The sequence below is a fragment of the Augochlora pura genome, chromosome 11 (genome assembly GCF_028453695.1).
Source record: "Augochlora pura isolate Apur16 chromosome 11, APUR_v2.2.1, whole genome shotgun sequence".
In the NCBI taxonomy this organism is placed as follows: Eukaryota; Metazoa; Arthropoda; class Insecta; order Hymenoptera; family Halictidae; genus Augochlora; species Augochlora pura.
Window position 1 is genome coordinate 10522012 of NC_135782.1, and position 14073 is coordinate 10536084.

General features: G+C 37.4%; 3 protein-coding genes across 4 annotated transcripts in view; 1 reads left to right on the forward strand and 2 right to left on the reverse strand.

The window, feature by feature from the left end:
• Positions 1–8485, reverse strand: part of LOC144477159 (uncharacterized) — a 198794-nt gene extending 190309 nt beyond the window's left edge. The window contains exon 1 of the mRNA XM_078194647.1: positions 8057–8485. Coding sequence (XP_078050773.1) covers positions 8057–8078 — 22 coding nt within the window. The 5' untranslated portion in view covers positions 8079–8485. The remainder of the gene's footprint in view (positions 1–8056) is intronic.
• Positions 8486–8804: 319 nt separating this feature from the next.
• LOC144477016 (uncharacterized) lies at positions 8805–10215 on the forward strand. Its single transcript, XM_078194409.1, has 5 exons — positions 8805–8940; positions 9202–9352; positions 9424–9595; positions 9669–9797; positions 9875–10215. The coding sequence occupies exons 2-5, from the start codon at positions 9231–9233 to the stop codon at positions 10106–10108; spliced, it is 657 nt and encodes a 218-aa protein (XP_078050535.1). The 5' UTR covers positions 8805–8940; positions 9202–9230; the 3' UTR covers positions 10109–10215.
• Positions 10216–10267: 52 nt separating this feature from the next.
• On the reverse strand, positions 10268–13127 carry LOC144477015 (AMMECR1-like protein). 2 transcript variants are annotated; one of them, XM_078194407.1, is made up of 4 exons: positions 12803–13127; positions 12038–12148; positions 11765–11970; positions 10268–11599 (listed from the first exon to the last, which is right to left on the reverse strand). In XM_078194407.1, exons 1-4 carry the CDS (start codon positions 13012–13014, stop codon positions 11433–11435), a joined length of 696 nt encoding a protein of 231 aa, XP_078050533.1. In that variant the 5' UTR covers positions 13015–13127; the 3' UTR covers positions 10268–11432. The 2 variants fall into 2 exon arrangements, with proteins under 2 accessions (XP_078050533.1, XP_078050534.1); XM_078194408.1 differs by lacking the exon at positions 12038–12148.
• Between the last annotated feature and the right edge of the window lie 946 nt (positions 13128–14073).

Here is a 14073-nt window from a genome sequence, read left to right on the forward strand (position 1 = left end):
CGAATACATCATTGTCGTGGCGATTCAGACTTGATTCAGGAATTAATTTCTTAAAAAGAATTGCTCGTATTTCTAGTGAGTAGCAAATTAATCTTGCTAGCGATACTTCCGTCGGAAACGCGTCAACGAGACTGCATACGAGAAGATGCCGCATACTGTGCACATTCCCCCGATTATTCTGCACTTCGAACGATGCAACATGTTACACGACCCGATCGATTATTTGTCGATCGAAATGGCATTTCCGCGGTCGCCGATTGAAAGAAATTAGCGGTCGTTAACGGTTCGGCAGTTCCTCGGATACGGTAACGAAGGGACGAAAGGCGGGACGACGCTCGGCCAAACAAAAAATACAATACACCGTTTAGAACGTCAATAACGGGTAGGGTGGAGGCTATAGGCAGAGGTAGGAGGTGCCAGGTAAATGCCTGGTTTCTGCGAAACGGCGAGCGCATCGCCGCGAGAAGAGTAAGTACATAAGCCCTCGCCCCACTTCCCATTCATTGCTCTCATTATCAGCCACGCTGTCTCCCCTTTCGTCCTATATCGTCTCCGGTCCGCATACATCACGCCTACGTGCGCGCACACCGAGCTGTTACAAATTTACGTACCGAAACCCGGCGAACGCGACGCAAATGAGACGCTCCCGCGGACACCCACCGTCAGATAAATTAAAAATATGCACGCGGGGCGGCCAACGAACGCCGGAAAACACCCGAGAACCATGATCCCCGGCGTCTGGGCGCCTCGACAATCGATACCGGGGGCGTCGCGGGAAAAAATTCCCGCCGCTTTATGAACTCGCGCCGTTCAGCGACACCGTTAATCACCCGTTTTGATTTATATCGCACACGTGAATTTCGGAACGATCCTCCCGCTCGTCGCCTGACAAATTTATCTCTTCATTATTTGTTCGCGTTCTCTAATAGACCCCCCCCCCCCCCCCCCCCACAAAATAGCTTCGAGATATTCGATATTCGGGGGATCTGTCTGCCCGATGCTCTCTGTCAATTGTCTCCGTTATACGCGTTTTTAATTTCTTTCATTTCTGCCCTTGTACGACACCTGAATATCACATTATACTGCATGCTTGAACTCCTCTTAATTCGCGCTTCCATATGACGTACAAAATATAAAAAACTGAGATACGCTGTCATGTTAACAATTGGATATAGTATAACTTCCTCCTCCCGTTTTTTTTTTCCTAACATTTACCGTTTATGAAATAAGAAAACATTGGTACAAATTATCGCGAACATTTTAGCGTTAATCTATCCAGTGCATCCAAGATCTACAATTTTTTTCATTCTCTATCATTAAATAAATTACTTTGACTCTATAAAACTTTTTTGTTTACTATATAGATTGATACAAAAATGAAGACCAGGGTTTTAGAGTATAGCTAAATTATTTTTAAGCCACTGAAATAATTTAATAAAAATGAAAGTAACGTTTTCTCTACTTTCTATTTCGCACAATTGACTTGGAATATTACGTTTACATTGTTATTGTAAGCACAATTGATACTAGAAGACACTTTCTCTCAGTCTACGGCCGTATTTCCATTTTCAATCGAGCGCGATTCGTTCTATAGACTGACGGTACATGTTACATACCGCCAATGTCAGCTGAAACTTAAGCGGGTAGTCAGTCAATCGATTAGAAGTTAGCCCTGATTTAGAGACACGGTGAATGCATATACTTTGATCGGACAAGTTTCAAACTATTCGATAATGTCAGTGAAACCTTGATAACAAAGAAATTGCAATGACATGTGCACCGAGTGTTTCGCAATTAATCTTGAATGAAGGAACAGCTTAACAAAGTGGACGCGTATAGACTGGAAATTGAAAATAGCTACCTCTGTTGAACATCCAATGATAAAGAAGTTCATTACCATAATTTTTATCGCTGTTCAGCTTCATTAGTAAAAAAACATTTCATTAAATGCAACTTTTAGTAAAATATCCGAATAATTTATCAAATTAATGTTGCGGACTTCCTCGTTATTACGTCTGACGATAGTAAAAAGATTGTACGAATCTAATTTATTTCATACAATTTATTTGGAACGACGTGTCATTTTCTACGTAACATCAGTTTCTTGTAATAGACACGGAAAAATTTTATTTTGCATAATATTTTGCATAATATTTTGCATAAGGTTCCTCGGTCTAATTACAACTTTACATGCCAACGTCCATAAAATTAATTAGCCCATTTTCCCGTAAAGTACTTGCGTTAAACAGGTGTATTTTACTGCACCGCCCACGGGACGACTAATTTCACGAACGTGTTTAAACCACAGTCGGGCGAAAATCCTTTTTTTTATGACAAATAAGAGATAAAGAAGACTGACGAAACAAATTTTATGCGACACTATCGACTAAATAGCAAACGGAATAAAAATCTATCTAGATAAAAATTTATCCGAGAAAGATTTTATTCGAATAAACATAAATCCGAATAGGAATTCATTCGAACAAGAATCTACTATGGTAGAGTACAATATAAATATAATAATATAAAGCGTTTTTTCATAGTCTATCGATATATTTCTATGGTATTACTTTTTTTTAAATGCTGCAGCAGAAAATTTGTTACCTTTGAGTAGATTGACCATCGATGCAACAAAGAATTATTCGAATAAGTTATTGGAATAATATATTTGAATAATTGATTAAATTAGATAGAACAATTTAGTTTTTAACAATTATTATTCGAATAAAATATTCAACTAAAAAGTATTCACTCGGATAATTGTCGCACATAAATGTTTATTCGAATCAATTCTAATAATGTCTAATTACGATTTAAACGCGTCGTTTCGTTCGACATTTTTTATTTATTTTTGACGAGCTACTCAAATTCCCTTGTAGTATTTAGCGAGTTACACTTACGAATCGAAACGCGCGTAGCGTAAATCGTATAAAAAAACTCGTTCGCGTTACATATAAAAACGCGCGGCAGAATATAAAATGTACATACATCGGCGTGCATAAAAGCTTCACAGGCTGGTCGGATAAGCGAATCACCGACCCATAAACCATCCTTGACTCTCTCTCTCTCTCTCCCTCTCTCTCTCTCTCTCTCTCTCTCTCTCTCTCTCTCTCTCTCTCTTTCTCTCTATCTCTCTATCTCTCTCTCTTCTCGTCTTTGCCTACGAAGCGCCTGCACCGCAGAAATTGAAAACTATCGGCGACGGAGACTCTCACGCTCATATCGTCTTACAAGAGAGGCGCAAACTCTTTCCACGCGGATCAAGGCGTTCAAAGCTCGAAACCGCTCGTCGGTAACGAACTGCGAACATTTCTAAATAACTCGGGAACGACGATTATTAACGACGGATTTTACTTACTTAAATTCTGTTATTTAAGAGGCCAGGCTACAGAGAGCAAAGAAGAAAATAATCTAGTGGAACTAGTCAAGTAACCAATCAAACTAAAAATTGCTTAAACCGATTGTAAGAAATGCAAATTACTATTTAGTAATTTATCAATTAAACGGGCTAAATATTCTTTAGATCACAGAACATAATACGTAAAATGATTTAGTCGTTTAATCGTGTTGCCCTGTTACGAATAATTAAGCATTCAACATTGTAGGCATAAAATAAATATGAATTTTTTATAATTATTAAGGCAATTATTGAATACGAAGAAGTCGCAATTACAAAAGTGCTAATTATTTAAAACTTTATCAAACATAATTTCAACTGCTGTTACTAAATTTAAGTCTTTATGAACTGGTTGTTTATAAATTGAGCTTCATTGAAGTTCATTGAATGTAACGATTCTGTCATTAGATAAAATTTTCGTTTCTATTATTATAAAAACATTTGTTTATCCCGCGTATATAAATAAATGAAATGAAATGAAACGAAATTAGATTAGATTAAATTAAATTTAGCTTTGCGCGTGACCAATTTGAATCAAAGAGTAGCTGGAAATTACTCGGCGGGGACAATCGAGTCTCGATCAGTAGAATGGGGTTTCGGTGTCGGACCGGCTGCCCGATGAAATAGTCAAGTCAAAGGTAATGTAATGGAACAGAGGATCGAACCCCGACACCCACAATGGATTCGGAAATATTAAATGAAGCAGCCGAAGCACTGCGATAGGTCATCGCGAACAATGGCGAATCCCTATCTCTTGCCAAAAAATTTTTTGGGGCGAGCTAGCTTTTTTCCCCGCGTACGATAGGCTCCGGTGTGGAATTGTACCTGCATTCCTATTCTTCCGTACTTCAGGGAGCATGCCAAAAGTTATCTTTTTTTTTTTCTGTTTCTCGTTCGTTCGTTCCGCAAAAATTTTCCCCCCCCCCCCCCTGCCGCACGAGAAAGAAAAAAATGTGAGCACTGCTAACGGCTAGGAATTATCGCTGTTTTATTAACAGCACTCGCGCGATATTGTTGCAAAGTGCACGGATTTAATAAGGGTTCCATTAACGCGCAGAAATTCGTGCGCCAGAGGCGGAAAAAGGTTCTCAAATTCTTTCTGGCGATCGATACCGCGTGCTGGGGAGGGATACGATGCTGGCTGGCACGTGGTATGGATGAGTAGTCGTCGTATTCTTCGTATTCCCACAAGAGGACAACGAGCGTTTGGTACTACAGTGACTCGCAGTCAACGTCGACAGCACAGTACGTCGGATTAAACGTGATGAATGAAGCACAAAATTGTGTAATTTTCATTGAATCGGCCACGATGGAAATTGTGGTAAATAATAAGCGATATTCCGAAAGAAGAATACGATAACATCGCAATGATGCGAAACGGTGTCTCGCAATAAATCTCAGCCGCGAACAGAAGTCAGTATTTGCTATTTCCATTGAGTATTACAGCACGATACAGTAACATTTACTTGTTAAGATTTCTCTTAACCCTTTTTCGTGCCGACCAAAAGAGTCGTGTGCACCTGAATGAAATATATCGAAGCTGTTTGATGTGGTTTGGTAAAAGCCGAGAAAGAAATCGACGACTTCGTGGAATCTGATAATTAGAAAATTCAAAAAGAACGAAGAAATAAGAAATAGAATTGTTGTATAATATATTAACGTCTGCACTTCTTAAAAAAATTAGAAAAATCCGTGTGAAATAATTTTCCAAGCGTTGTGGAGATGTAAGGGACGCTAAGATATTATATTCTTGTAATTACTTTCGTTTTCCGATCAATTATTATGTAAAATATTTCGTCTCCAAAGTTTCGCTTGTTTATTACAGAGCATGTTATATTTTATATTTTTTGTTTGTATATAACAGACATCCGAGACAAGGTAATCGTGTTTAGATGTATTGACAATTAATCTACTTTGTACTTCGTTCCATACTTTAAATATGAAATAACTATATGGCCGATTTTAAGCGTGCATCACTGTGTGCAAATGAAAAGCGTCACTTTAGCCTTCTTCGAAAACGAACGGGAAGATACAGAAACGTGATAGGCTGTTGTATTACATTGCTCGACGACTTGAATACATCACGTGTTATCGATAATAATTGCGCTCGTGATGTAATTATTACTGTATAATGAAATTGGTGGAACGTTACGCCAGAGGGTCGCTATAGGCACATATTTGCAAGCTGGGTTATAATTATTAGCGGAGACTAGAGTTATTTCTAGATCGTATATACAATGCTTCGATTACACAATTACGCCTCTTGACACAGTGTAATTATATTTTCCTGCCAATTTCACGGGAGCAAGTTTACAATGAATGTTGAACGTGGCGCCGCGATCGAGGAAGCAAAAAACGAACCTGGATCCCGTGCGTACGCTCGGGATACAAAGATTTTTAATTAAAAATATCACTTGCGAGATCGAAGCAGCGCGCTTTCGCCTTCGTCGACCGATTAAAATGAATATAAACTCCGGTGTAAATTGAAATGAGCTCGGGGATCGTCGCGCCGGTGCGGCAAAAGGGACGGAAAAGATTTCGAGAGGAAATTTCGGGATTAGGAGCGACCGAGCCCATGGCCGTGAGTTCCTCGTCGCATAACCGTGGCAAAAGAGCCCTGGCAGAGCCGAAATTATTGCGTTTTCTTGGCCCCCGTCCAAACACCGACAACTAACAGCCGTGTGATTATTGCAACACAGTCTATATTGGCCTACATCGATAGGGGAACAGATCGCGCATCGAATGCGTTTAATCAGTGCTCCCTTAAGGGAGTATCCCAGTCTAATGTACGACGTTACAAGCTAACTCTGATTTTTTTACCGTGAAAATTGAAAACATTACAGCACGTTTTTTGGGTGCTTCAACGACAATTTTTCTCCGCGTTCTTTTATCAAAATTAGGGCCGGCTTGAATAAAAGATTCTTTCGTTTAAGAATACTATAGTTTCGTTTAGCTCATGTTTTTTGGATTTTCGCGAAATCAAAAATAAAGATCTACTCTTTAATTATAGGTAGATTGCGGATTTTAGGAATCTATGACAAAAACGAAAATTTAAAATAGAACGCTGTGAAAATCCTGAAAGAATTCAAGAATACTTGCGATGTCGTTTGCTTATAAAAATTATTAGAAGAAACAATTAATGTTCACTTGTCCTACTTTCCTCACAATCTACTTAGAATATTTTTATTTTGCACAAAGAACCACAATTTAATTATAAAAGTAGCATGACGAATATACAGCGTGCTGTAACGTTCTAATTGGTGGTACAACTGGCAGGGGTTGATTCTACGTGAAAAAGTAAGTCGAAGAGAAAAAGCAATAATTTTTATTTAACTCTTTGTTTTCGAGAAAACTGAGTTGAAAGATGCGTCAAGTTCGTCTAGTTCATAGTGTAACGAAAAGTGGAATAGGTAGTCGGTCGTCAGACGCCACTTGATTTCTGTTCAATGGTATTATTTCTTTAATCTTACTTTTCTCAAGAATAGTGCCTCGAATGAAAACAGTTCGTTTTATATTATATTTTCAATTTGTTCTTTGACGTAGAATCTATCTAGATGTACCATCAATTACACCCCAGTATTGGGTCAAAGCAAAGAGAATCGAAATTCAAGCAGCGCTATTTTATAAATGAAACAAATGTTAGACATATTATCGTTGGTATGATATAAGAATGGAAGAAGTTCATTGTGCATTACCTAAAAATAAAGTTCAAAGATACTGATACCAGAATGAAACTTTCGTACATCTTCCATCTTTATAAATCTTTTTGTAAAAATATTGTATTCGGCATATGGATTATTTTAAAATAATGTCTATTATAAATATTGTAAAGCCATTCGTACAACCTCGATCTTTAAATTGGTCTACGAAATCCCACAGATTGAATAGTCCAGCATCCATTGCTCGAACACACCCTTTCGACAGGATCGAATCGAGTGGTGGAAACGCTTATGAGGCGATTGCGTAAACAACAAGTTATCGACTTTAATAATAACCGAGGCCCGCGACGGGTCCCCGACCGCCGTTCGCAAATAATTTGCGAACCGCGGTGCCGAGTAACATTGCACGTGGCCGACACTCCAACAAGTTACAACGGCCGCGTTACATCCCTCTAATAATCGCGCACGATTACGTCGCAACCGGTAATCTTTCCGGGCCGTGAGCACGCGACCCCTCTTTCGATTAGCTATGTGATTCAAGGTCGTGCCTAGTGCGCAACTCGGTGCCGAACAAGAAAAACCAACAATAACAACCATCGTAGGCGAATACTTATAGGTGTCGCGTAGAAAGAAGCTCTCGGGGACGCTCGTTTTACACGGTTGCGTTGCGATCGCACGTGGGGCTCGATGGATCCATTATTCGAGATCGACGGCATGGGTGGAGAAATATAAAAGTTAACGATTTAGGAGAGGGTGGGTGATGATGCGACAGAGAGAAAGAGAGAGAGAGAGAGCGAGAGAAATATAGAGCGATATATAGACAAAGCAAGGGTGAGAGAGTGAGAGAGAGAATTAAAGAGGCATGCAACTGACAGCCAGATGACAGCTGACCGAGTGACCCGCAGCAACCACCCCTCCCGCTCGGCAATTCTCGATTTTCCTCGGAATAGACGAGCAGGCAGGGGTTCGCTTTTGTTTCGATAGAATAAGCAGAGCTTACCACCTTGCTTACGGACTGGCATCGTTCCTGGCGGCGAATAAATCCCCGACAGAGTTGGTTCGAACGTCGGTGGCACGGTTGCGTGGGCAGGGGGCAGATGACAGGGGGTCACCGTGGACACGGACACGGCACTTTTGCTTGAGCTTCGCGGACGGGGAACGAAACGCGAGACGAGCGAGAAAGATCAGCACAAAAGCCACACGGCGTGTCACTTGGATACTACAGGGGGATCGCGCACGGCACACTATTGTCACGCGAATCGACGACCTGTTTCACGGGCGGCGTAGACGGGCACGTACACGGTTCGGCACGTCACTCGCGAGACCTCCCGGTGGCCCGTCGAAACGTGGGTAAAACGAAACGGATATAAACACAGGCCGCCACCACTCGGCCACAAGCAATATGGCGTCGCGCTTACTCTAGCAGCCGGAAAACTGACTGGCCACGAGAACGCCACCTCCGATTGGTCGATCGCACCATGCGTGACGTCAGGTCGCCCCTGTGACGCGCTACCCCGTAAACGCAACCCCCGATGAGAACACGCCGCAAGAACGCGTTTGACCGATCCTCCGAAACTACTCCCGAAATTCTAATGGTTTTAAAAACACAGTCTTTCACTTAAATTTCACGTCTAACCAAGGTGCAGCATTCTTGGAGGGTTGCGGAATATTCGCTAGTTTCCGACAGATACGCAGAGTATCGACGGTCTAATCGCAATTTATAATTGTGTTTCGATGCGCGCCCGGTACGCGTCGCAAGCTGTCGATGACTATAGTAGCTCTACCTTACGGTATCGAATGAAATGTCTTTCCGGCAGTCACGTTTATGATCTCAAAATTTTGATATTAGTTATTTGTTTCTATTGTTAAAGGAGAATTTTGGATGTAAGTTGATAAATTATAAATGATAAAGAATAGTTTGAGATACTAGAATAGAATGAACGATGTCAATCAATAATTAGATGAAATGGACCTGTTTCGTAATGTTGTCTCGTTAGGTTTTTAACCATTGTGTAGATTGTATTATTAGAATTATTCTGAAATATTTCGAGATATTACTGGTTTCGGTATAAAAACAACGATAATGTCAATGTGATTGAAATACTTGGTGTAGCGTAATCACTACCAACGTGATTATTTTTCTAGAACAAGATTCTGCATTAAGAAGTTATGAAATGGCATTAATACCTGTGCGTTCAGAAACTGTCCTACCAGAGAATTTTAATACTATTTCAAATGCACGAGCAATTGAATACCAATGGCAATTTTTAAAAGAGTGGAAACCAAAGCAGGAAGTGTATGTGACTTATATTCGTCAACTAAAAGCATCTATTCACTGATAAAACATTTCTATTTTATCTACATTAGATGGTGGCTTCTACACGGTGAAAAGTTTGTTGGGGGACTGTGTTCCTTAAATGCGCTTTTTATCAATTCTCTATTTCGAAACAAATTAAAACTGCACAGCAAAGGTGTGGTGATTACAAATTTATATTCAATCGTGGGTCCTATGTTAATGGGTGCTGGTTTATATGGTTCTGTACGTTATTATTCCTAGTTCTATAGATTGAATAACAAGAGTATGTTTTATAATTATAATTTATTATTTTCAGGTTATCGCAAACAATTTGGTATTATTCAAGCAGTCGTGTGAAGCATGTTATCAAATGAAAGGGAACTTAATTATACAGTCTTCAGCTGTGTTGGTTCCAATAACTACAATGTCATTGCTAAATATTGGAGTAAGATTGTTACTTTCATATTACATGTACATGTTATTCACTTTTGGTAAATACTGGATTGGTTCCTTTTCATACAGCTGGCTGCAAGTTTGGGTTTAAGAGTACCCTCTCTGCATGAATGGAGAGAATATTTTCGATTTAGTTTTAATGTATTGAAACCAGCAACAAAGCATCTGACACTCATGATGATGCTTAATTCTATCGCAGTTACCTCTGTAACTCACCAGCAATTTAAGTCTGTAAATACTGTAGCAAAGGTTTTAGTGGACATGGAGGATTATGGCGCACAGAATAAAGTTAACAATCTGTAATAATTTTTACTTTATTTTGGTTTGTATTTGAACTATATACTTGCCCCAACTGTATATTTATATGAATTTATTTATACAGATGTAAGTAATAAAAATAAATTCTTGTACATAAAAAATCGTTTATTTATTACATATTTATCATTAATATTTTAATTTATACATGGAACATAATAATTAAATTTTTATTAAAATTATGTATTACTTAATTAATACATTTCTTATATACCAAATATTAATAATTTTGATTAAATAATTAATTCGTTATTAAAGAATTATTCATTGTTTATACAATGTTCTTTCAAATATTCTTTATTCTGGAAATCAAAACATCAAACATATTAAATGTTGTAACACCTATTAAGGAAAAACATGGTTTTGTCAAGTTTCTTGGCAAAAAGTCAAATTTTTAGCATTCTCAACGTTCATAATAATTTTTCCTCTGTTAATACAAATATATTTTATTCATCGTTGTCAATATACCTCTCACCAAGGTTCGATAGTCTAAATAAAGACTAACTTGATATTAATGTCTGTGGTAATGTAATCTACTAAATTGTATTACTACGAACGATCCATTTGATAAGTACTAGAATAATTATAATACATTTTAAATAAAATTACATGCACCCATCATTAATGTAATGGCTAGTTTAAACATAGTAAGTACATACATACAATAAGTAGATTTGAAAAATTCATTTCAAGAAAATGTATCATATAGAGAATAAATATAACAAGATTGAGTTGTGCATGCTTTCAAACGACCACGTTCAATTCTATCATTATATTTTACTATAAGACCTTGTGAAAACTTTCAATTTTATTTTATACATAATAAATGTAAAAGAATAGTATTACTATTCTCATGGTATTACAATCTTTATTGGAAAATATGTAGTCTATTCAGAAGATGAATGTAAAATGTTGGAACTATAATAGGCATTGTCTTAACCAGTAAAAGATTGTTAAATCGTTTAATTTTCCCTAATATAATTTTTATTTCTATATTCCAAAATCTAAGCTTTTGTATAGGAAGACATAATCCACAACAGTGATGTGACAAGATTCCTAGATATTCCCACCTAACAAATGGACACTTCTGCATATATGATACAATCTGTGAATTAACAGATAGAGAAAGAAATTGTGTAAATAAAAATTCATTAAACTGTAGATCAAACAATGCTTGTCTACTGGCCAGTATCTTATTGTATTGCTCATTAATGTATTGTAAACAAGAGTTAATGATATCAATATTGAAATAACAAATCTTGCCAGGAATTTTAAAATAGAGAAACACTATGTTAGGACCCCTTGGCAGTTGCTAGCATCTTTGTCCATGCCAATGTGTCATGTACTCTTGATAACTGACCGTTACTTCTTCACTTTGATATCGAGTTAGTTTTACACTGCGTCTAATATCTGGTGTGACTAATCCTTTGTAGCCACCCTTATGCAGGAGAGAATCTATTGTTTGTATTTGGTCCCATCCTGAACATAAACAATTTTACCTTTGTAGAATTCTTATCATTGTTATTATAATTATGAATAGCTTAGTATTAATTTTAAGCACATAGTAAATTGAATGCCTAGTTATCTAATCACATGGTCTGAAAGAAATGCTTCTACTTTGGATTGGTATAAAGGTCTACAAACCTTGTTCAGTTGCTACATCAGGCAAATAAGTAGCAGTCCGCTTATTACCCTTCTCATTATGAAATTCAATACGAATTCCGTGAACACCTACTTCCCAATCTAAATAATCAGCTCCATCTTCAAATTGACGAAGTATAGAGACACTGACATGCAAACGTGGCAGTTCTTCCCTTGTTATAGGGTTAAATCGAGAATCCTTAAATGCGCTATGAGATACAAGACACTTAAAATTCTATATAGTATCTTTTCCTTCAACCACATATTAAACAATACCTAGTAGTAGCATATTCCCGTAATCCTGCATGCAAATGCATTGCATTGAATGTACCAATGCAGCCTCGTAATTTCATATCTTTGCCAATAGTCCATGTTACAAATAATGGGCTTCAAAGTTTAATGTAAATGTTAAATTAGCATATAAATAATATAATAATAATATTATATTAATTAATATACTGTATTTCTGGATGGAAATATAATTGTTTTAAATTTGTACTGAACTAAAGGTTTAAGAATAAACGTAATATACGTTTCTACAAAAAAATGTGACTAAATATTGTAAAGGTTTAACTGAAAGTATTGTGAGGAAGTCATGTGTGTGCATTTAATTCGCGTGTTTATATTTAGTATCTGGAACAAAGATAAATATGAATATACCAAGATACTTAAGATAATGTGATTGACCTAAAAATCTCAAGGCTTGTTTAGGATACTTAGTCAGATTAGAAAGAAAAAAATGTTACAGATAACACAGTCTTTCAAACTTGCAAAGCCTGTACGCAGACATGAAAAATATTAGAGAATAGTCCATCAATACTTTCTACTTTAGATTCATATAAGAAGATTTTGTAACCTTTTGATAAAATTATAAATATGAAATGGAAGAATCCCTAACAAAGAAAGATGGAGATGCATGTCACACAAAAGCAATTGTGTGCATATATCATACGAGACTACAAAGTTCACGGATACGAAAACTTGGCAGAAGAACGGAGGACAAGTACGAAGTGTGAGACGATCTCAAAGGACAGTACTCACTATGGCTCATTGCTGAAGTTGGGTGGTTTTGGTGGATCGAGTTGGTGCAGTTGGCAGTATAAAACATCGAAACAATAAAAGCCCATCTCAGGCAGCGCTATTATAGAATTCCGCATACGAATACCATTTTGTAAACTCACAGTACCGTTACACGGAACACTAGACGAGTTGTTTAACTTTTGCTTTTTCGTTCCACAACAACCAGCTGCCATATTTTCTCGTAGCAACAACCTAAGATACAATCGGTTTCCAAACCATACACAGACTTAGGATCCGTACAGACATTGCATGCAATGCTTTTTTTTGTCTCAAGGTCTGAATTACCGACTCTGTAGAAAATGCTGCGTGATCAATTAGGTAAATTGATACACGAAACAATATCCTAGTGGCAAACCAATAAAATAGAAATAAAGGAAAGATATATTTTCCTTGTACGTTTTAGAATATCTCAAACACTGATAAATCCATATAATTTTTAAGCAAAAGCATGGACAATAAAATTCAACGGCACCATGGAATACATAAAACTTATAATCATGCTTCAATACTTAAATATTTGTTCAATATTTAAAACTAAAGGTAATGCAGGTCACTGCAGTCCGCTCCGGTTGCGGTATAGCGAACTCTACGCAAATGACGTGGACAATTAGTGAACTACGTTTGACTGCAACATAAAAAATTGTATGCCGAAGCTGACTAATTTACAGCGTCGTCAGCATTTAAAGGTGTATTGATTTAATAAATTTTATGCAATAAACTCGCCTCTTACCATTTCGAATAGCGCTAAGCATTAGCGGTAACTTACAAAAAATAGACACCTTAACAAGAAGCGAATATCGTCTATATTTTATTTGTATGCATTTATGAAACATATACTATAAAAATATGATATGAAGTGTAATTATTTTCATAGACGGTATCAATTATTTCGACTATTTACATAATTAACGTGTGTGTGAACTGTTAGGTAGAAACGGTGTATGACGTTCGATACATGGCTCGATATTGATATTTGAAAATTCTTTTAGCTTCCGCGATCGCGAACGTGTACGCGCGGGAATTAGGGTTTTCGAAACGAATCGATACCGGCTCCATTTTGCACCAGCCAGATTATCGGCTTTTTCCGAGAAATTGTTTTTTGTTTCGAAATTCGTTGGTTTTCTACTAGGTGCGGAGCACATGTAAGGTTCTAGGTTCATCAGACGAATCGCTGAAGAAAAGAAGAGGCTAATTGCCGAAGAAGCCTTTCCAACAAACTGTTGTGAGAGACC